Source organism: Panthera onca, chromosome D1, assembly GCF_046562875.1.
Source record: "Panthera onca isolate mPanOnc1 chromosome D1, mPanOnc1 haplotype 2, whole genome shotgun sequence".
In the NCBI taxonomy this organism is placed as follows: domain Eukaryota; kingdom Metazoa; phylum Chordata; class Mammalia; order Carnivora; family Felidae; genus Panthera; species Panthera onca.
In genome coordinates this window covers 81,699,938-81,722,218 of record NC_138348.1, presented here as the reverse complement: position 1 = coordinate 81,722,218, position 22,281 = coordinate 81,699,938, and the positions used below count along the sequence as shown (strand labels likewise).

The 22,281-nt window shown below is 34.6% G+C and overlaps 1 protein-coding gene across 2 annotated transcripts in view; it reads right to left on the bottom strand.

Moving 5' to 3' along the window:
- Positions 1-22,281, bottom strand: part of CNTN5 (contactin 5) — a 1,365,947-nt gene that overhangs the window by 156,650 nt on the left and 1,187,016 nt on the right. For both annotated transcript variants that reach the window (XM_078432971.2, XM_078432970.2), the window contains 2 exons: positions 3,248-3,375; positions 870-1,045 (listed from right to left, as the gene is read on the bottom strand). In XM_078432971.2, the coding sequence (XP_078289097.2) occupies positions 870-1,045; positions 3,248-3,375 (304 nt within the window). The remainder of the gene's footprint in view (positions 1-869; positions 1,046-3,247; positions 3,376-22,281) is intronic.

Here is a 22,281-nt window from a genome sequence, read left to right as displayed (position 1 = left end):
GTAAGATCATGACCTGAGCCAAAGTTGGATGCTTAACCAACTGAGCCACCGAAGTGCCCCGAGGAAATACTTTAAGTTGGATTTTCAGGCATAAATTACATTTGGATTCACCTCTTCAGCCAAAACAAAAGGGATATTTTAGGCAAAATCTCTCTCTGTTACCCTACTTCCATCATCTTTCTCTCCTTTCATCATTATTTCATTCTTTTACCTTAAACAAGAACTTGGGGGAAGAAGGTCTTTTTTCACTTCTCTGTTGAGAACACTGATGTTCTATAGCATTTGGCTCAAAAGATTCCCTCTTCAGTTAGTTGATTGCCACAAAATTGTGTAATATAGGACAAGATATTACAAGGGAATGACTTGGTAGACAAAAAATGAATATGCCTTGTCTAAGGCTGACATGTATTTATGACTATTGGTTGATGTTTAAGGTCTGCTTAAGCTCATGTTTAATTCCCTTGAGGAGTTAAAGAATCTTCAAAATTACTATTTCTTGAGGAGTAGGATAGGCAGGCTTATTTCATTTATTTATTGTATCATATTTACTGTTTAAAGTGCTTTAAATAACACTAGTATGTAGCAATATAACTTCTAAGAAGTAATGTGTAAATGTTGACAAAATTAATCAAGTAAATAAAAGTGAGAAATAAATCAGATTTGCATGATGAAGTATTTCCAATTACTTACTGAGCTTTACAAAATTACTTTCAATTTGACATAACATATAATAATGAAAGAAAGTAATAGTTTGAATCAAATATATTTTTCCCTATTTTTCCTTAGCATTTCATAAATAATAAACTTTTACATTTGAGTGTAAATTTTAAAAATTATAGTACTCGACAAATAGAAGTGTATTAACTTACGGCCCTGATGCTTTCAAAATGTCCACCTTCTTTCTCAAAATCAATAGGCTGTCCTTTTAGTGTCCAGTAGAAAGTGACATCCAAACTAGCATCATGAATTGCTTTGCAATTAAGGACAATGCTTTCTCCCACTGTTAACTCTGTTCTTTTAGGAGTAAGTTCTATTCTTGTAGGTTCTATAGAAACAAAAATGCATTAATTAACATAATCAACACATAGTATTTCCCTGTATTTTATATTTTAAATAATAGAGAAAAACTTAAGCAAAGAATCTATACAATGCAGTTGCTCTGGATACACATCTTTAAATAAAGTATTATTAATTGAAATATTACCTTTTTTTGTATGCTAGGGCATTTTAGTATGCTTTTGTAGAAGACTGATGGTTTAAAAGTTGCTATTCCTATTAAGAAGTAAGCATGGATGAAAAAGACAAGAAAATACATAACTATAAGTAGCATTTGGCATTCCAGAAGAAGGAAAATTAGAAAAAAAGAAGTTGTAACCTCCTGGTCTACCTTCAAGGATCATCAAGTATAAATAAAAGGATTTTTTTTTACAATAAAATATGTTCCATATCTAAGGAGGAAGAAGTCAGGTGAGTTCACTTCTTTAAAAGTTATAGAAGTCACCTCCTCTCAAATTACTATTTTAACACAGATAAAAATATAATACTACAACTATGCCAACTTATATTTGCTTTATACACTACAAAACCCTTTTATGAATAGAAAATGCACTTCTCTAACTGATTATAAAATAATTTTGATAAATTGTGGATGGTTTAATTTAGATCCAGAAAGAAAAGCAAATTATTGAATGGAAAATTTTTTGAGAAAAAATGTGTGTTTAATTACTAAAGGATTCAATTAAAAATTTAAAAATAGATACATTTTTACTGTGTTTAAAATAAGTTTGAACCAATAAAGGCTAATACTGTTATTCATCTAAGGGTTATTTAAGCTAGTAATCAAATAATTGAAATATGATTTTTTAAAATGAAGTAGGAAGGTGATGGAGATAGGATTTTGATTTAGTCTTTTTTCCTAGATTCCTGGTTGTAGATACCTCAAGAAGACTGACACAAATGATTAAAAATTAGGCTAATTTTCCTATTTTAGCTCTATTGTTGGCAATAGCATAGGCTGATGAAACATCATTCTTAACCACGGATAAGATCCTTTAATATGCAACATCCTTTTAAGCAGTCAGAGAGAAAATGAATATAAATATTAACATCCTAAAAGTCAGATATTCCGTGTGGCTTTCTAAATTCTGACTTCATCAGAGAAGACAGATCATCACAGCATATTATAATTTAAACGTTGTGAGAATTGGAATGTTCTGGGTAACTAAATATTCCATTTAACTTTTGGTTTACAGAAAACTTTTTTGATATTATTTACAAAAAAGTCTGTGAATCCAGCATTGCTTCATTATGATAAACATTATATAGCACAATGAGACACAGATTAGCAGACTGAATTAGATTCCCATAATGTATGCTGTAAATGAAAACATCATTTAAATCATGTTCCTTCCTTCTGTTAATGTTTGCCTCTTTTCTAAAATATCAGAGTGCTGGCTATTTTAATGACACTTTTATTTCTAAAGAAAAAGAAAGCATTTCTACTTTTTTTTAGCCAAAGTATGATTCACTATATAATACATGCCCACATGGAAAAAATCAAGGATATAGTGCAGTTGTGAAAAATATTTCTTTGCCAATTGATGAGATTTTTCTGCCTAACATATGAGATATTCTTAGTAGTAAACAATGATATGTAGTCTCAAAAAAATGTTCTAGGCCAAAATCTAGTTCACTTTAGAACTAGAAAACTAACAGAAACATTTAAGTGACAATATTTATAACACTAAAAAATGACAGTATATAAAGAATTCCATTGATGCAAGCACCAAAGAGCAGCTCAGGTAACCATTTAACTGATGCACACTCAAACACCACACATTCCTGTCCTCTGTCTGCTATCCTTTCTGCCCCAGATCCCACGGTGACAAAGGAATATTACTGATTGATGTTAAAATTAATCTTGATAGAGGAAAAATATTTTTATACTGTTGGAATACTTTTAAATTTTGAGACATCAAGTAAAACTTCAGAAAGATTTATCCTCTCATGTATTTTGTTCAAAGCAAAATATTTAAGTTTCTACCAACAATGTGTTCCTTTCTTTATGGTCTCCTAAATAATGGAAGGGACAATTTGGCTGTGTTAGTTCTATGTTTGTAGTGTATCTTATCAATAGAAGCATGCACACACATAGGCGCAAACACAATTTACATGCATATTGTATTTATTTGCTTTCTGACAAAGCTGTGAAACTATGCTTGTAACACAGTTAGCCACATTTTCTTACCTTTTACAGATACTGAAGCTATGGTTTCAGCAGAACCAAAGACATTTTCCCCTTGGCAAACGTACTTTCCCTCATCTGATTTAGAAGCATTTAGGATCCGTAGGCTTCCGTCTGGAAGAATAGCTATTCTGAAAATTATTAAAAAAGGTTTTTGCCTCTTTTACTGCAAATCAGCTAAGTAGTAAAAAACTCTGATGACGTCTGAAACCACCTCCAAGGTAATAATAAATAAGATAAAGGGATCACTGTGAAAATATGTGATAGTAGAAATGTTTTACCCTCCAAGAAATTATGCAATAAACCCACTTAATATCCTCTTATATTTAAAAGGGTCAGAGAGTTAAAGGTTATTTTCTGACACTTTTTGACAGTTAATTTTAAAACTTATGGGAAAAGGTGACCCTGAAATTGGTTATTAAAACTTATAATATCACCCAGCGATATTTTAATATGAAGCTTGAGTATTTTACTTCAAACCCAGAGTGACCTCAAAAATCAAATATAGAAAGAAACAGCATAAAAACATATGGGAGGACAAGTGCAGAACATAAAATTAATTGTATACAGCCAAGAGATGATTTATGGTGGTTTCTCTACAGTGCCGCCAGTGCGGCAAGGGTATGAAAATGAGACCTGATACCTGGGCTGCTCACACTGCACTTTTTAAATATAAAAACATGATACCTGAGTTTGCATTTGGGCTTTTTCGAGACCTTTGCTAAAAGTGGACCTTGAGACTTATATGAAGGTGAAAAATTAAAGCATTATTAAAAAAAATTTTAGAAGTTCAGTGAAAGGTTGACATTTGGGATTATCATATCCTGTGTATTCATCCTCCCAGAAATATATGGATTTCAAAATTAATTAGTACTTTTGTCCTTTTCTCCCTTTTTTGCTCCTGAAATATAACCCATTACATCACCAATGCATCAACCTCCTCAAGCAACCTGAAGTAAAATAGAAGCTGTCAGTGTCATTTTATTTGTTATGCCACTAGAGTTTGGATTGACTTTTAGGAGAGGAAGTAACAAGCTTTTGATAAGAACTAGTGGCCCTGGTGAACTTAAAATCCTAAAATTAGGTCTTTTAGGTTCTGAAAAGAATAATGTATTCCATGTTAATATAATATTAAACTATTTAAGAAACAAGAATATGTTTAGTCTACTTCCTTCATGTTATTTTAAGGTACGTATTCAATCTTGCCAATTACCCAGAACTGAGTTATTAAAAGCATTGAACTTTGTAACAATTGGATTAGATTCTAGGTTGCTGACTATTGCTTATGAATTTAAAACTACATACTATCATCAATAAAGATACTAGCTTAAAAACATCATATTATTTTCAATATACATCAAACCTGCCTTATAATGTATAAGGAAGACAAATTTAGAAACAAGCCAAACTTGGAATAGAGACTTTGATTTTGTAATATATGTCCAGGAGAGATAACTAACTTGAGGCGTTTGGAAAACACAGTGCCCTTAAAAGTTATATAAACCCATTCAAGATGGTCAATACAAAATTCTATTCATTATTTAAATAGTGCTCGTTTTCTATAAAAATGAAATATATTTATTCCATTTAAATTCCAAAGATAAACATACTATAAAAAGATAAACTTGAAAGTAAAACATACTTTATCCAAATAGGCATTATCTTATGAGAATTACAAAGTTTAATGAAATTTAAATTACTATAATCTATTCAGATCACTAATATCTTTAATATATCTGGATTTTACTGCTTCTAATCTAGCAGGTGGGAAGTTTGGCTTAAAATCCACTTCCTTTAAAGAAATAAATATATCTTAGACACTGGCAGCTCTTGATTTAAGATAAGTCCTTTCTCACTGACAGGAGGCAATACGTTATACTCTCCTTTTAAAGATAGTTTATGAACACCCCTGTACTTTAGGCCACTTGGGGGTTGAAGAATTTTGAATATCATGATTTTTTTTTATCTGTCAAGTGGCAATGTCATTTAACCAAAAGACTTCAAATGACAAATCTTTATCAGATGAGCTCATATGCATTTTTTTTAATGTAAAAAGAAAAACTAAATGAGACTGTGAATGTGATTTACATAATAATATCTGGCTATTTCACACATAATTACTTAGATAACTGAATATTTAATTAATGTTTTCTAGCAATTTCCAGCCTCTTTATCTATCTTCTCTCCTCTTCTATTACTATGTAACTCCTACATTTGAAATTTTCAAATTTGGGGATTCATTCTGCTGAGAAGTCCACAAATTGGACCAGGGTAGTAAGGGAGTAGTGAAGTAAAGGTCTGTTGGGGGTAAGGATAGATTTTACAAATGCAGACCAGCATTCTAGCATTGGGTGCCAAGTTATGCTTACTATATTCTTATCTCTAAACTTTTCCATGAGTTTTTGCCTAGCCCTGGAGATGTCTTGATTCACATCTTGCACTAAATTACTGGATCTCTGCCTTGTTAATCTGCCTAATACCGCAGTCTATCTAGGATAACATCATGCTTGCCCTTATCTTGCAAGGATTTAGTGCTAACTTTTTTTTTTTAATAAGCTTATTTATTTATTTTGAGTGAAAGAGAGAGAGAGGGAGAAGGAATTCCAAACAGGCTCTGCACGGACAACCCACATCATGGGGCTTGAACCCACGAACTGTGAGATCATGACCTAAGCTGAAATCAGGAGTTGGACACTAAACCGACTGAGCCACCCAGGCACCCCTATAGCTAACTTCTTGGTGAGATCTTGATTTCCAAATTTCAGGGCCATTTTCTGGACCTTCCACTTCCATTTTTGGCTTACCTGTCAGATACCTCACAAGTTAGCTTAGGTTTTTCCAGTTAGACTGCCAGCCTAGAGATACTACCTACTTACCAACTGTCACTTTAGAGATCACGCTTTGACTTCCAAATTAGCTTTCTTTTGGTACCATATCATAGTGGATATAATATTACAAAATCATTAATCATTACTTAAGATTATATGCTTTCAAGTCAGAGATGGTTGAGTTTAAGTCACTGCCATTGACTGTTATGTGTGTGATTTCAAGCAGTTAATCTCTTTATATGTAAAATTTTATAAATATATATAACTAATTCTTCAAAAGTATTAACTAGATAATATATATAAATTATTATACTTTAGTAGTGTTGATAGCCATTAATTTAAAATGTATTAAAATATAAGTAAAGTTTGTGACAAATTTTAAAATGGAAAAAAAACCAGAAAGTTATAAATCTCAAGTATTTTAGGGTGAATCAGTAAGTCTTTTCTGAGGGAGTGATATTTGAGATGAGAACTGAAGGATCAGAGGAAGTTAACCAGGAGTTAAGAGTGGGGAAAGGAGAGGGGATAGCATTTGCAAAGGCCTTGAGGTGGGAAGGACCACAAAACCTTAAAGAATCAAAAGGCCAATTATGATGACAGCATATAAAAGGGGCAGGAGTGGCCCAAAGTGAAACTGTAGAGGCAGATGGGAACAAGATCATGTAGGACCTAGTATAGTATGGGAAACATTTGTTCTTTATTTTAAGGGCAAAGGGAAGCTACCATTAAAAAAAAAAAAAAACTATATTGAGGTATGATAGTTATATAACAGGTTCACAGGTTTAAAGCACATACTTTGAAAAGTCCTCACAAATGGATGCAGACACAAAACTATTACCACAGTCAAGAGAGTCAACGCATACATCACCCCCAAAGTATTTCTGTGTTCCTTTGTGTTCTCTACTTATAATCTCTTCTTATCACACCCTTATCCCTTGGCAATTACTGATCTGCTTTCTGTCCCCATAGTAAGTTTTAACTTTAACATAACTTCATATACATGAAATCATAACATTATATATCCTTTCTGTTTAGTTTATTTCATTCAGCATAGCTGGGATTCATCTGTATTGTTGCAATGATAAATAATCCAATCCATTTTGTTGCTGAATAGTATTCCATTGGGTGTATATACCACTACTTGTTTATCCATTCACCTTTTGGTGGATGCTTGAGCTATTTTCAGCTTGGATCTACTACAAATAGAGCTGCTATCAACATTTGTGTAAAGAGTATTTTATGGATATTTGCTTATATTTCTTTTGGATAGGTACTTAGGACTAATTACTGGATCGTTTGGTTTATGTTCATGCTTAATGTTTAACTTTTTAAAGGAGATGTTGTACCATTTCCAAGCAGTTACACCACACTTTAAATTCCTCACGGCATCATCTGAGAATTCTTGTAACACTTGAGATCGTCAGTCTTCCTAATTTTAGATATTATAATAATTACGTAGTAGAATCTTACGGGAGTTTTAAGTCGCATTTCTTTAATGACTAATGATGTTGAGCATCTTTCAAGTGCTGGTTACCCATCTATACATCTTCTTTGGTGAAGTAATGAAATATTTTAGCATTGTCTTCTTATGAAATTGTCTTCTTATTCAGGTTTGACAGTTTTTTTAATATTCTATATATAACTCCTTTTTCAGGAAGGATAATGGCAAATATTTGCTGTCAGTTTACGGCATGTTTTAACATTTTTCCAACAGCAGAAGTTCTTAAGGTTGATGAAGTACAACATATCGATTTTATTTTATGCTTTGTGTTTTTGTGGTTGTACTAGAAAATCTTTGCCTAACCTAAGGTCACAAAAAGTTCTTTGTTTGTTTGTTGTTTTGGTTTCAGGAGTAGAATTTAGTGATTCATCACGTACACGTAACACCCAGTGCTCAACACAAGTGTCCTCCTTAATGTCCATCACCCATTTAGCCCATCCCCCACCCACCTCCCTTCATTAACACTCAGTTTGTTCTCTATGATTAAGAGTCTCATATCGTTTGCTTCCCTCTCTCATTTATTTCCTCTTCCCATATATTCATCTCTTTTGTTTCTTAAATCCCACATTAGTGAAATCATAAGGTATTTGTGTTTCTCTAACTTATTTCACTTAGTGTTAATACACTCTAGCTCCATCCATGATGTTTCAAATGGAAAGAGTTCATTCTTTTGGTTTGATCTCTGAGTAATATCCAATTCTATCTATCTATCTATCTATCTATCTATCTATCTATCTATCTATCCATCTATCATCTATCATCTATCTATTTATCTGTCATCTGTCTATCCATCTATTATCTATCTATCTATCTATCTATCTATCTATCTATCATCTATACAACGTCTTCTTTATCCATTAGTCAGTCAATGAACACTTGGGGTCTTTCTATAATTTGTCTATTGTTGATAATGCTGCTATAAACATCAGGGTACAGGTGCCACTTTGGATCTTTGTTTTTGTATTCTTTGTGTATATACCCAGTAGTGCGATTACTAGATTGTAGTACAGTTCTATCTAAAGCTTTTTGAGGGACCTCCATACTGTTTTCCAGAGTGGCTGCACCAGTTTGTATTCCCACCAACAGTGCACCAGTGTTCCTTTTTCTCCACATCCTTGCCAATACCTGTTGTTTCTTAAATTTTTGATTGTAGTCGTTCTGACAGGTGTGAGGTGATATCTCATTGTAGCTTTGATTTGCATATCCCTGATAATGAGTGATGTTGAGCATCTTTTCATGTGTCTGTTAGCCATCTGGCTGTGTTCTTTGGAAAAATGTCTATTCAAGCCTTCTGCCCAATTTTAATTGGATTATTTGTTTTTGGGGTGTTGAGTTGTAACAGTTCTTTATAGATGTTTGGATACTACCCTCTAATGGATATGTCATTTGCAAATATCTTTTCCCATTTCATGGGTTACCTTTTAGTTTTGTGACTGCTTCCTTCCCTATGCATGAGCTTTTTATTTTGATATAGTCCTAACAGTGTATTTTTGCTGCTATTTTCCTTGCCTTAGGACACACTTCTAGAAAAACATTGCTAAGGCCAATGTCAGGGACCTATCTGATTGTGTTCTCTTCTAAGATTTTTATGGGTTCAGGTTTCACACTGAGGTCTTTAATGCATTTTGAGTTTATTTTTTTTTGTCTAGGGTGAAAGAAAGTGGCCCAGTTTCATTCTTTTGCATGAAGCTATCCAGTTTTACCAACACCATTTGTTGAAGAGACTGTCTTTTCCCAATGGGTATTTTTTCCTGCTTTGTTGAAGACTAATTGACCATATAAATGTGGGTTTATTTCTGGGTTTTCTATTCTGTTCCATTCATCTATGTGTCCATCTTTTGTGCCAGTATCATACTGTTTTGATCACTACAAATTTGTAATATAATTTGAAGTCTGGAATTATGATACCATCAGATTTTCTTTTCTTTTTCAAGATTGCTTTGGCAATTTGGGGTCTTTTGTGGTTCCATATACATTTTAGGATATTTTGTTCTAGTGCTATGAAAAATGCTGTTGATATTTTTGTAAGGATTGAATTAGATATGTAGATTACTTTGGGTAATACAGGCATTTTAACAATATTTGTTCTTCCAGTCCATGAGCATGGAATGTCTTTCCATGTCTTTGTGTTGTCCTCAATTTCTTTCATCAGTGGTTTATATTTTTCAGAGTTGAGGTCTTTCACCTTTTTTTTTTTTTTTCTGGGTATCTCATTATTTTTGGTGCATTTGTAAATGGGATTGCTTTCTTGATTTCTCTTTCTGCTCTTTCATTGTTAGTATATAGAAATGCAACAGATCTCTACACATTGATTTTGTATCCTGTAACTTTACTGAATTTATTCATTAGTTCTAGGAGTTTTTAGGTGGATTATTTAGGGTTTTGTATATTAATATCATGTCATCTGTAAATAGTATAAGTTTTATTTCTTCCTTACCAATTTGGGTGCATTTTATTTTATTTTGTTGTCTGATTGCTGTGGCTAGGACTTTCAACACTATGTTGAAAAAAAAATGTTAAGAGTGGACATCCTTGTCTTACACATAACCTTAGGGGGGAAGCTCTGTTTTTCCCCATTAAGGATGATGTTCTCTGGGGATTTTTCATATATGGCTTTCTTATGTTGAGTTATGTTCTTTCTATACCTACTCTATTGAGGGGCTTTTATTATAAATGGATGTTTTACCTTGTCAAATGCTTTTTTTTTTGAATCTAGTGAAATGATCATATGGTTTTTATTCTTTCTCTTATTGATGTATCATGTTGATTGATTTACAAATATTGAACCACCCTTGCATACTGGCATACACCCAATCCCACTTGATCATTGTGAATGATTTTTTAAATGTTTTATTAGATTCTGTTTGCTAGTCTTCTGTTGAGGACTTTTGCATCTATGGTCATCAAAGGTATTGGCTTGTAGTTCTCTTTATTCGTGATGTCTTTTTCTGGCCTTGTGATCTGGGTAATACTGACCTCATAGAATAAGTCTGGAAGTTTCCTTTCCTATTTTCTTTTTTGGAATAGTTTGAGAAGAATAGGTAGTAACTCTTCTTTAAATGTTTGGTAAAATTTACCCGTAAAGCCGTCTGCTCTTGGACTTTTGTTTATTGTGAGTTTTGTTTGTTTGTTTTTTTAGAAAAAGAAAAAGTGGGGCAAGGGAAGAGGGAGGGGGAGAGATAGAATCTTAAACTGGCTCAACGCCCGTATGGACCTGATACAGGACTCAATCTCACAACCATGAGATCATGACATGAACTGAAAGAGTCAGATGCTTAACAGACTGAGCTGTCAAGGAACTTCAAGTTTTTTGTTTACTGATTCAATCTCCTCCTTCCTAGTATTCAATCTGTTTAAATTCTCTACTTTCTGCTTCAGTTTTGGTAAATTATATGTTGCCAGGAATTTACCATTTCTTCTAGATTGTCCAATTTGTTGGCATGTAGTTTTTCATATCCTCTTACAATGTTTGTATTTCTGTGGTGTTTGTTATTTCTCCTCTTTCATTTGTAATTTTTTGGGTCCTTTCTCTTCATTTTTTTTTTTACAATATTGGTTAGATGATTATAAATTTTATTTATCTTTTCAAAGAACCAGCTCTTGACTTTACTTGCTCTACTGTTTGTTTGTTTCCATAGCATTTATTTCTGTTCTAATCTTTATTATTCCCTTACTTCTCTTGGCTTTTGGTGATGTCTGCAGTTCTTTTTCTAGTTCCTTTAGGTGTAAGGTTATCTTGTTTATTTGAGATCTTTCTCGTTTCTTGAGATTGGCTTGTACTGCTATAAACTTCCCTCTTAGAATCATTTTGCTGCATCCCAAAGGTTTTGGAATATTGTGTTTTCATTTTCATTTATTTCCATGTACTTTTTGTTTCTTTGATTTCTTGTTTAGTAGGATGTTCTTCAACCTCCTTGTATTTATAATCTTTCTAGTTTTTTTTCTTGTGGTTGGTCTCTAGTTTCATAGCATTGTGATCCAAAAAGTTACATGGTATGACTTCACTCTTTTTCAATTTGTTGAGACTTGTTTTGTGGCCTAATATGTGACTTAATATTTATTCTGGAGAATATTCCATGTGCCCCTGAAAAGAATGTGTACTCTGCTCTTTTATGATAGACTGTCCTAAATATATCTTAAATCCACCTTGTCCAATGTGCCTTTCAAAGTCATTGTTTCTGTGTTGATTTTTTGGTTGGATGATCTGTCCACTGATATAAGTGGGGTGTTAAAATCCCCTACTATTATTGCATTACTATCAATTTGTTAGTAACTGTTTTATGTATTTTAGTGCTTTCATTAGGTGCATAAATATTTACAATTGTTCTATCTTGTTGAATTGTCCCGTTTATTACTATCATATACTGCCCTTTGTCTCTTGTTACAGTCTTTGTTTTAAAGTCCACTTTGTCTGATATAAGTATTGTTACTCTGGTTTGCTTTTCACATCCATTTGCATAATAGATGTTTCTTCACTCCTTCACTTTCAATCTGTAGGTGTGCCTTTAGGTCCAAAATGAGTCTTCTCTAAGTAGCATATAGATGGGCCTTGTTTTTTCATCCATGTTTTTTGATTGGAGCGTTTAGTCCATTTGCATTAAAAATAATTATTGATTGATATGTATTTATTGTGATTTTATTACCTGTTTTGTGGTTGTTTTTGTAGTTTTTCTCTGATCCTTTCTTCTATTCTTCTTTGTCATGGTTTGCTGGTTTTCTTTAATGATATATTTGGATTTCTTTCTCTATTCTTTGCATATCTATTTGTGGTTTTTGATTTGTGGTTGCCATTATGTTTGGATATAACATCTTCTGCATACAGCAGTCTATACTAGGTTGATGGTCTCTTCAGTTTAAGCCCATTCTTTATTCCTCTCTTCCCCACATTTTAGGTACATGGTCTCATATTTTACATCCTTTTATTTTGTGAGTTCCTTTGATTGTTTTTTTTTTTACAGAAATATTCATTTTTTAACTTCTCTTGAGTTTCCTAGTTCCATATTGTTGGTTTTTCTTTTGTACTGAGTCCTCTTTAATATTTCTTGCTCTTCAAGGAACATGGTCAAAAACTCCTTTAGATTTTGTTTGTCTAGGAAACTTTTTATACCTCCTTTGTTTTGAAGTATAGTCTTGTTGTATAGAATATTCTTGGCTGCAGATTTTTCTCATTCAGCACTTTGAATATATCATGGCATTCCTTTCTGGGTTGCAAAATTTCTGCTGAAAAATCCACTGATAGCCTTATGGGGTTTTCTTTGTATGGTATTTTCTTCTTTTGTCTTTCTGCTTTTAATTTTTTTCTTTATCATTATATTTTTGTTTTTCTTTCACTTTTTTTTTCATTTTGCTATTTTAATTGCAGTAGGTCTTGGTGTGGATCTGCTTTTGTTGATTTTGTTGGGGGTTCTCTGTGCCTCCTAGATATGGATATCTTATCTGTTCAGCTTGATTGCCTTCCATAACTAACCTTCAGGTCAATGATACATTTTTCTTCTTCCTGAATCCTACTGTTCATCCCATCTATTGTATTTTTAATTTCATTTATTAGGTTCTTCATCTGGGTCTTACTTATATCCTCCACTCTTTTCTCAAGTCCAATTAGTATCTTTATGATTATTACCTTAAATTCTCTGTCAGGCATACTATTTATTTCTGTTTTGCTTAGATCTCATGCTATGATTTTGTCATGTTCTTTCATTTGGGACAAATTCCTCTGTTTACTCAATTCATCCATCTTTCTCTGCCTTTGTGTGTTAATGTGAGCTATGTTCTCTGCCTTCATTTATTTATTTTTTTCTCTGTTTACCGTTCCTTTTTTTTAAAAATTAATTTATTTTTTAAATTTACATCCAAGTTAGTTAGCAACCAAGTTACTACAACAATGATTTCAGGAGTAGATTCCTTAATGCCCCTTACACATTTATCCCATCCCCCCTCCTACAACCTTCTGGTCTCCATATTTAAGAGTCTCTAATGTTTTGTCCCCCTCCCTGTTTTTATATTATTTTTGTTTTCCTTACTTTAAGTTCATCTGTTTTAGCTTAAAGTCCTCATATAAGTGAAGTCATATGATATTTATCTTTCTCTGACTGACTAATTTCACTTAACATGATACCCTCCAGTTCCATCCATGTAGTTGCAAATGGCAAGATTTCATTCTTTTTGATTGACAAGTAATACTCCATTGTGTATATATATATATATATATATATATATATATATATATATACCACATTTTCTTTATCCATTCATCCCTCGATGGACATTTGGCGTCTTTCCATACTTTGACTATTGTTGATAGTGCTGCTATAAACATTGGAGTGCATGTGCCCCTTCGAAATAGCATACCTGTATCCCTTGTATAAATACCTAGTAGTGCAATTGCTGGGTCATAGGGTAGTTCTATTTTTAATTTTTTGATGAACCTCCATACTGTTTTCCAGAGTGGCTGCACCAGCTTGCATCCCCACTAGCAGTGCAAAAGAGGTCCTCTTTCTCTGCATCCTTGCCAACATCTGTTGTTCCCTGAGTTGTTAGTTAGCCATTCTGACAGGTATAAGGTGGTATCTCATTGTGGTTTTGATTTGTATTTCCCTGATAATGAATGATGTGGAGCATTTTTTCATGTGTCAGTTGGCCATCTGGATGTCTGCTTTGGAGAAGTGTCTATTCATGTCTTTTGCCCATTTCTTCACTGCATTATTTATTTTTTGCGTGTTGAGTTTGATAAGTTCTTTATAGATTTTGAATACTAATCCTTTATTTGATATGTCACTTACAAATATCTTCTTCCATTCTATCGGTTGCCTTTTAGTTTTGCCAATTGTTTCCTTCACTGTGCAGAAGATGTTATTTTGATGAGGTCCCAATAGTTCATCTTTGCTTTTGTTTCCCTTGCCTCTAGAGACGCATTGAGTAAGAAGTTGCTGTGGCCAAGATCAAAGAGGTTTTTGCCTGCTTTCTCCTCAAGGATTTTGATGGCTTCCTGTCTTATGTTTAGGTCTTTCATCCATTTTGAGGGTTTTTTTTTGTGTGTGTGTATGGTGTAAGAAAGTGGTCCAGGTTCATTTTCCTGCATATCGTTGTCCAGTTTTCCAAGCACCACTTGCTGAAGAGACTGTCTTTATTCCATTGGATATTCTTTCCTGTTTTGTCATAGATCAGTTGGCCATATGTTTCTGGGTCCATTTGGGGGTTCTCTGTTCTGTTCCATTGATCTGAGTGTCTGTTTTTGTGCCAGTACCATACTGTCTTGATGATTACAGCTTTGTAATACAGCTTGAAGTCTGGGATCGTGATGCTTCCTGCTTTGGTTTTCTTTTTCAAGATTGCTTTGTCTATTCGGGGTCTTTTCTGGTTCCATATCAATTTTAGGGTTGGTTGTTCTAGCTCTGTAAAGAATGCTGGTGTTATTTTGATAGGGATTGCATTCAACATGTAAATTCCTTTGGGTAGTATTGACATTTTAACAATATTGTTCTTCCTACCCAGGAACATGGACTTTTTTTTTTCCTTTTCTTGTGTGTGTCTTCTTCAATTTATTTCATAAGATTTCTATGGTTTTCAGTGTATAGATTTTTCGCCTCTTTGGTTAGATTTATTCCTAGGTATTTTATGGTTTTTGGTGCAATTGTAAATGGGATCAATTCCTTGATTTCTCTTTCTGTTGCTTCATTATTGGTGTATAGGAATGCAACTGATTTCTGTGCACTGACTTTATATCCTGCAACTTTGCTAAACTCATGGATCAGTTCTAGAAGTTTTTTGGTGGAATCTTTTGGGTTTTCCATATAGAGTATCATATCATCTGTGAACAGTGAAAGTTCAACCTCCTCCTGGATGATTTGGATGCCTTTTATTTCTTTGTGTTGTTTGCTTGCTGAGGCTAAGATTTCCAATACTATGCTGAATAACAGTGGCAAGAGTGGACATCCCTGTCTTGTCCCTGACCTTAGGGAGAAAGCTCTCAGTTTTCCCCATTGAGGATGATATTAGCATTAGGTCGTTCATATATGGCTTTTATGATCTCGAGGTATGATCTTTCTATCCCTACTTTCTTGAGGGTTTTTATCAAGAAAGGATGATGTATTTTGTCAAATGCTTTCTCTGCATCTATTGAGAGGATCATGTGGTTCTTGTTCTTTCTTTTATTGATGTGATGTATCACATTGATTGTTTTACAGATATTGAACCAGCCCTGTATCCCAGGTATAAATCCCACTTTGTCATGGTGAATAATTTTGTACTGTATTGTTGGATCCAGTTGGATAATATCTTGTTGAGGATTTTTGCATCCATGTTCATCAGGGAAATTGGTCTGCAGTTCTCCTTTTTAGTGGGGTCTTTGTCTGTTTTTGGAATCGAGGTAATGTTGGCTTCATAGAAAGAGTTTGGAAGTTTTCCTTCCATTTCTATTTTTTTGGAACACCTTCAAGAGAATAGGTGTTACCTCTTCTTTAAATGTTTGGTAGAATTCCCCTGGAAAGCCATCTGGCCCTGGACTCTTGTTTTTGGGAAATTTTTGATTATTAATTCGATTTCTTTACTGGTTATGCATGTGTTCAAATTTTCTAATTCTTTCTGTTTCAATTGCGGTTGTTTATATGTTTCTTGGAATTTGTCCATTTCTTCCAGATTGTCTATTTTATTGGCGTATAATTGCTCATAATATTCTCTTATTATTTTTTGAATTTCTGCTGTGTTGGTTGTGATCTCTCCTCTTTCATTCTTGACTTTATTTATTTGGGTCATTTCCTTTTTGTTTTTGATCAAACTGGCTAGTGGTTTATCCATTTTATTAATTCTTTCAAAGAACCAGCTTCTGGTTTTATTTATCTGTTCTACTGTATTTTTGGTTTAGATAGCATTTATTTCTGCTCTAATCTTTATTATTTCCTGTCTTCTGCTGGTTTTGGGTTTTATTTACTGTTCTTTTTCCAGCTTCTTAAGGTGTAAGGGTAGGTTGTGTACCTGAGAACATTCTTCCTTCTTTAGGAAGGCCTGTATTGCTATATACTTCCCTCTTATGACTGCCTTTGCTTTGTCCCAGAGGTTTTGTTCTCTGCCTTTAAAGTGATGACTTTATGAGGAAGAGGTTCTGCAGTGCCCTACAGTGCAGAGTTCCCTGTTCACCAGAACCTGGCACTTTAGGGGAGCCTCTTATGTGTGCTGCCTGCATCCTGCTATTGTGTCTTTCAGTAGGGGTGTGCTTGCTCTCTGTGCTCTTAGTGAGACTCGTGCACACTGGCTGTGAAAAAGCATGATCATAGGAAGGCTTGGGTACAGGGCAGTTGTGTTAGCAACTTTTGCACTGAGTCACTAGTCCTAAGCCAGATTCTCGGAATCATCGTGGCAGCCATAAGATTAGCATGAACTAGTGGTAGCAGCCAAGGAGTAAGGTGCATGTTTGAGGTGGGGGCAATGGGAGCCCAGCAACTGGGTGTGACATACCACATCTGTACATGTAGAGGCTGGGCCCAGAGTGCAGAGGCAGCTTAGCATAGCACATGGCACACTGTGTTAGTAAAATATGTGCTAAACTTCTAGTCCCATCATGATCCCCCAAAATATATCTGCAGTTGGGGGTACAGCATGCAGCAGGATCAGTGGCATCTCTGTGCCCAGTGGCTGGATACGACATACTGTGTCTGTGTGTGAGGTGCATGCGTGGGGTACTTAAGGCATCAGCAAAATTTTCACTGAGCCACTGGTCCTGGGCTAGATCCCCTGAAGCTCAGTGGCCACTAGGCACATGACACCAGGAGGCAATAGCTGGGTGGGTACATGTGGTGTTAACAAAATTTACATTGAGCCCAGGAATGTGGCCAGCAGGCTTAGAATGGGTGAATATCAAGAGAACTTGTGGGTGGTGTGTACTGCTAGCTGGTTAGGTAACAAGTGCCTATGCAATGCTGCCTCCCTTAGGTAGCTTTGTGTTTATGCTGGGGTGTGGTGTAGGAAAATGGTAACTGCCAGCTCTTTTATTTCCAGAGACATCCCCCAACATGCTCTGTAATCACTGTAAACAGAACTTTCTCCCTTTGTGCAAGCTGCCACTTCTATGTTGCCTCTTCTTGGGCAGTTGTCTCCTTAGGTGCAGGGACCCTGCTATCATTCCCCCTTTCAGCTTGCCCAGTGCTGAGCCAGCTGACTTTTAATACTGCAGGTTCCAAGTCCCGCTGGTTATACAACTCACAGATTTCAGCCCCTTTGGTTTTCAAGACCAGATGTTATGGGGATTTTGTTTTCCCTGTGTGGGCTCCCTGGTGCTTTCCCCTCTCCATACCCCGAGCTCCCTCCCTCCTGTGGGCATCTCTTAACCACTATTTCTGATCTTCCAAACCTATCAGATATGACTATTTTCTCTACATTTAGTTGTGGAGTTTGTTCTGCCTGTCTTCAGATTGCTTTCCAGTTTATTGACTCATATGTGAGTAATAATCATTGTAAACGTGGGAAGGGGTGAGCTTAGGGTCTTCCTACTCCACCACTTGCATATCCCTCCAGTGGTATGAATCTAACTTAGTATTTATTTACTGTATTTTGTTTTTGTTTTTTCCTCAGGATGTACAGTTGCCATAGCACTATTTTTGAAAAGGCTAACCTTTCAAAATTCTGTTTACTTTGTCAAAAATAAGTTGAGCATTTTTGTGTGGGTCTATTTTTGGTTGCCCTATTTTGCTCTATTGATCTATATGTCTATCTCTCAGCCAATATCAAATTGTCTCATTTACCATAACTATATAATAATCTGTAATATTAGGAAAAGTAATAATTGTCACTTTATTCTTCTTTGTTAAGATAGTTTTGCTAAGAATTTTGCATCTATTTTCATAAGAGATATTGGTTTGTAATTTTGTTTTTGTTTAATTTTTTTGGTCTGGTTTTGTTTTCAGAGTAATGGTGATTTCATAGAATGAATTGGAAAACATTCCCTCCCCTTTAAATTTCTGAAAGAGTGTGTGTGAAATTAATATTATTTACTTCTTAAATGTTTGTTAGAATTCTGCAATAAAGACTTTGTGGGAAGGTTTTGAACTATAAATTTAACTTTTAAAAATATATAAGGCATTCAGATTATTTACTTCTTGAATCATCTCAGAAAAGATTATTAAGCTGGGTAAGGACTTGTAAAAAACAAGTCTCCTTTATTATTTGTGCAAATTTGCTTTTCTTTTTTCGCTTATAATTTTTCAGTTATTCCTAGTCATAATAAAGTATTTAGTCCAATATGGTTAGAATCTAGTCACAGGTTCTAGTATAACATCAACTCTCTTCGATATATTCAGGAAAATTCAGGTCTTATTTTTATCAGATACTATAAAATTCAATAGTTCATTGAAAGATGCTACATTTCTTCTCACAGATATTTTTCTTATTTTCTTCTCGTAGTTCTATTTCTATCTGCTAGAACTGCAGGAAATTTCCAATATTTGGCTATTTTTATCCTACAAAAATGGCAATATAACTTGATTCAACCTAATGGTTATATTTTTGTGCACCTGTACTCTTGAAGTACTGCTGAAGGAAGAAAGTTCTGCTTCTGTTAGGAGTGAAGTTGCACATCTGTCTTCATTATCTCTGCTTTTTTCCTCAACTGGCCAAATATCTGATGCTCATTATTCAATTGCTCTGCACTTAGTACGTGGCTCTTTCAAGAAGTAGCAAATTACATTGGATCTTCTGGATGCCATCCATCGAGAGGCAGCTGGAGTATTCTTCAACATGTCATGTTTCTTTGGGGATCCAGGCTGAAATGGTTTCCCAGTTACCAAGATACAAAAAATTGGAATATGACAAACTACACAAAGACGTATACGGTTATTACATGGAGGTGGCACACAACACTTCTACTGATATTTCATTGGCCAAAGCAAAACACCTGGCCTCAAATGCCTCAAAATAACAGGGAAGTATAATCCTACCATGTGTCTAGAAGAAGAACTACCAATATCTGATCAATAGAATTAATGACTACTGTATTTCTTCTGTTATGCAGAACATGGCAGACAATGTAAAATAAATTTTAAGACACAATCTCTGTCCATAATGTGTGAACAATTTAATTATTCACAAGGACTACAGAGAGATAAATTTATGTGCCTGGCTATAATTCTTGTGTAGTTCAGAAGAGAAGATAAGCAATAAAGCCAACTGGAAGAGTTGTTACAAGGGGACAAAATTTATATGGATCTTAAAAAATGGATATGTAGAAGGAAATAGAAAAATATTTTTAGAAAAAAATGAACAAACTAGTAAAGGAGGAAAAAATAAGAAAAGGGCATGATATGTTTATAAATAGAGATGAGATTAAATAAACCAGAGCAGCAGTTTTGCTTTTAGGAAAAATTACTAATAAGGTTTGGAGAAGCATCGTGGCAACAGTACTCCTGGTAGCCACTAATCAGTAATAAAAAGAAGTGTCACTGTCCTGTGGGCTGAGTGTTTTGCTGCAGTACATTATCATGGGGTTCATGATCCAGAGAACAGGTGGGATCATGGAAGCTGACATAAATACTAGTACCCTTTGTTTTTGGCTCTACTAAGTTATTCTGAACAGAACACTCTCTCATGAGAACTCCTACAGATTGTTTTACACTGATCATAGGATGGGAATATGTCTATAAATGAGGTCAAAGGTGAGCACTCAGGCCAGGAAGAGAGCAGATATACAGAGGCTTTTCTCATCTTAGAGAAAACTCACAGCCTTAGTTAGAGGTGATATGGATTGAACATGAAGGTCATCAAAACACCACAGTCCCCAAAGAGGATGGATATACAAAATTTAGCACTGAATGAACTTAAAATCTACTTACCTTGGTTCCCTGCTTTGGTAAGTGAAATAGCCATCCTCATAATAAGAAAGACAATTATACATACAATTATGCTTAAAGGAGATAAGAGCTAAATGGAAACACACTTTTCTGAAGAAAGTGATATCTAAACTGAGACCAGGAAGAGTAGTAGGAGTTAGTCCAGTGAATGGCTGGAAGGTGAGGAAAGAGTGAAATACCTTAGTTAGATTCATCAACTGCTTATTGAATATCTTTTATATTCCAAGCACTGGGGAAGTCATATGGAATATGATGATGGATAAGTTCCAGCTCTTACCCTTAGGAACCACAGGGAATAGAAGCATGAGACAAGTAAGCAGAAAATTGACATTCAGTGTAATAAACTCTGGAAAGGAGTAAGTACAGGGAACTATTTGGAGTACAAAGGAGGGACAGCTTGCCAGCCTGGGAGTTGTGATCATGATTAGGGAAGGCATACCAGAAGAGGTGACATCTCATTGGAGGGTTGATGATTAGGAAGTCATACCTTGCTTTGGGAGGGTCTTAGGCACAATGACCTATTAATAAGCCTATTGATTTTTTTCCATAATTTATTTCACTTCTTTTATTCAAATTGCACGTTACCTCTAGATTTAACTTCCTAAATCACAGATTTAATAACTCTTTTGCTTAAATGTTTTATGGCTCCCCATGGCCTACAAAATAATGTACTTAACTCCTTAGTAGACCAGTCCAAAGTCTTCACCAAATGTCCATAACTTCTATCATCCCTTAATCTTTTACCCTGTGCTCTGCAGGCCTCCAAATTGTCTTCTTTTTTTTTTTAATTTTTTTTCAACATTTTTAATTTATTTTTGGGACAGAGAGAGACAGAGCATGAACGGGGGAGGGGCAGAGAGAGAGGGAGACACAGAATCGGAAACAGGCTCCAGGCTCCGAGCCATCAGCCCAGAGCCTGACACGGGGCTCGAACTCAGGGACCGCGAGATCGTGACATGGCTGAAGTCGGAAGCTTAACCGACTGCGCCACCCAGGCGCCCCCCTCCAAATTGTCTTCTAATGCATCCTCAATATACATATTTTATTTATAATTACATACACCATCATACACACACACACAAACACACACACACACACACACACACACAGTACTATACTAATATATTAAGTACGTTGTGAACATGGAATAATTAGAAATTATAATTGTAAGTAAAAGCAAATATGTTATGCCAGTTTTCTCCTTTCCTTCTTCATGTCTCCTAATGGATGTCTTACACATCTCAGAAATTTTCAAACCTGTATTTGGAGACTACTGCTCTGGTCATATGAGATCACACACTATTCAATGGTCAGACTCTTACCTATTTATCACTGCTCAAGTATATATTTTACCTGGACTCCTCCTTAATTCTCTTTAATTAGAATTATTCCTTCTTTTATTTTTGTTTCCTTGGAACCTCACTAGAGCATCTGTCATATTTTACCTTAGTACCCAACAGCTGGGGTGTTTTATCCATTGAGCACAGTCTCAGCATCTTTAAGGGGATGCTTTATGATTTGAGACATGAAAAAAAGTTATTGGCTCTAATAATCAGAAATAACTACAGAATTGAAAATAATGCAAAGGAATATTGTAATAATTAGTCAGCTTCAACTTACCTCTTCCATTGTTATACAAAAAAGTTACTAATAAGTTACAATATAATACACATTTTACTATTATATTAACACTTTCAATGAAAGTTATAAAATTATTTCAAAATATGGCAAAAAGTACATTTTATATGGGATGTAGATACATTTTATTTTTCTAGATAAAATCTAGGATGAGATCTTTAAAAAATAAAAGTGGGTGCCTGGTTAGCTGAGTTGGTTGGGCATCTTGACTCTTTCTCAGCTCAGGTCATGATTTCA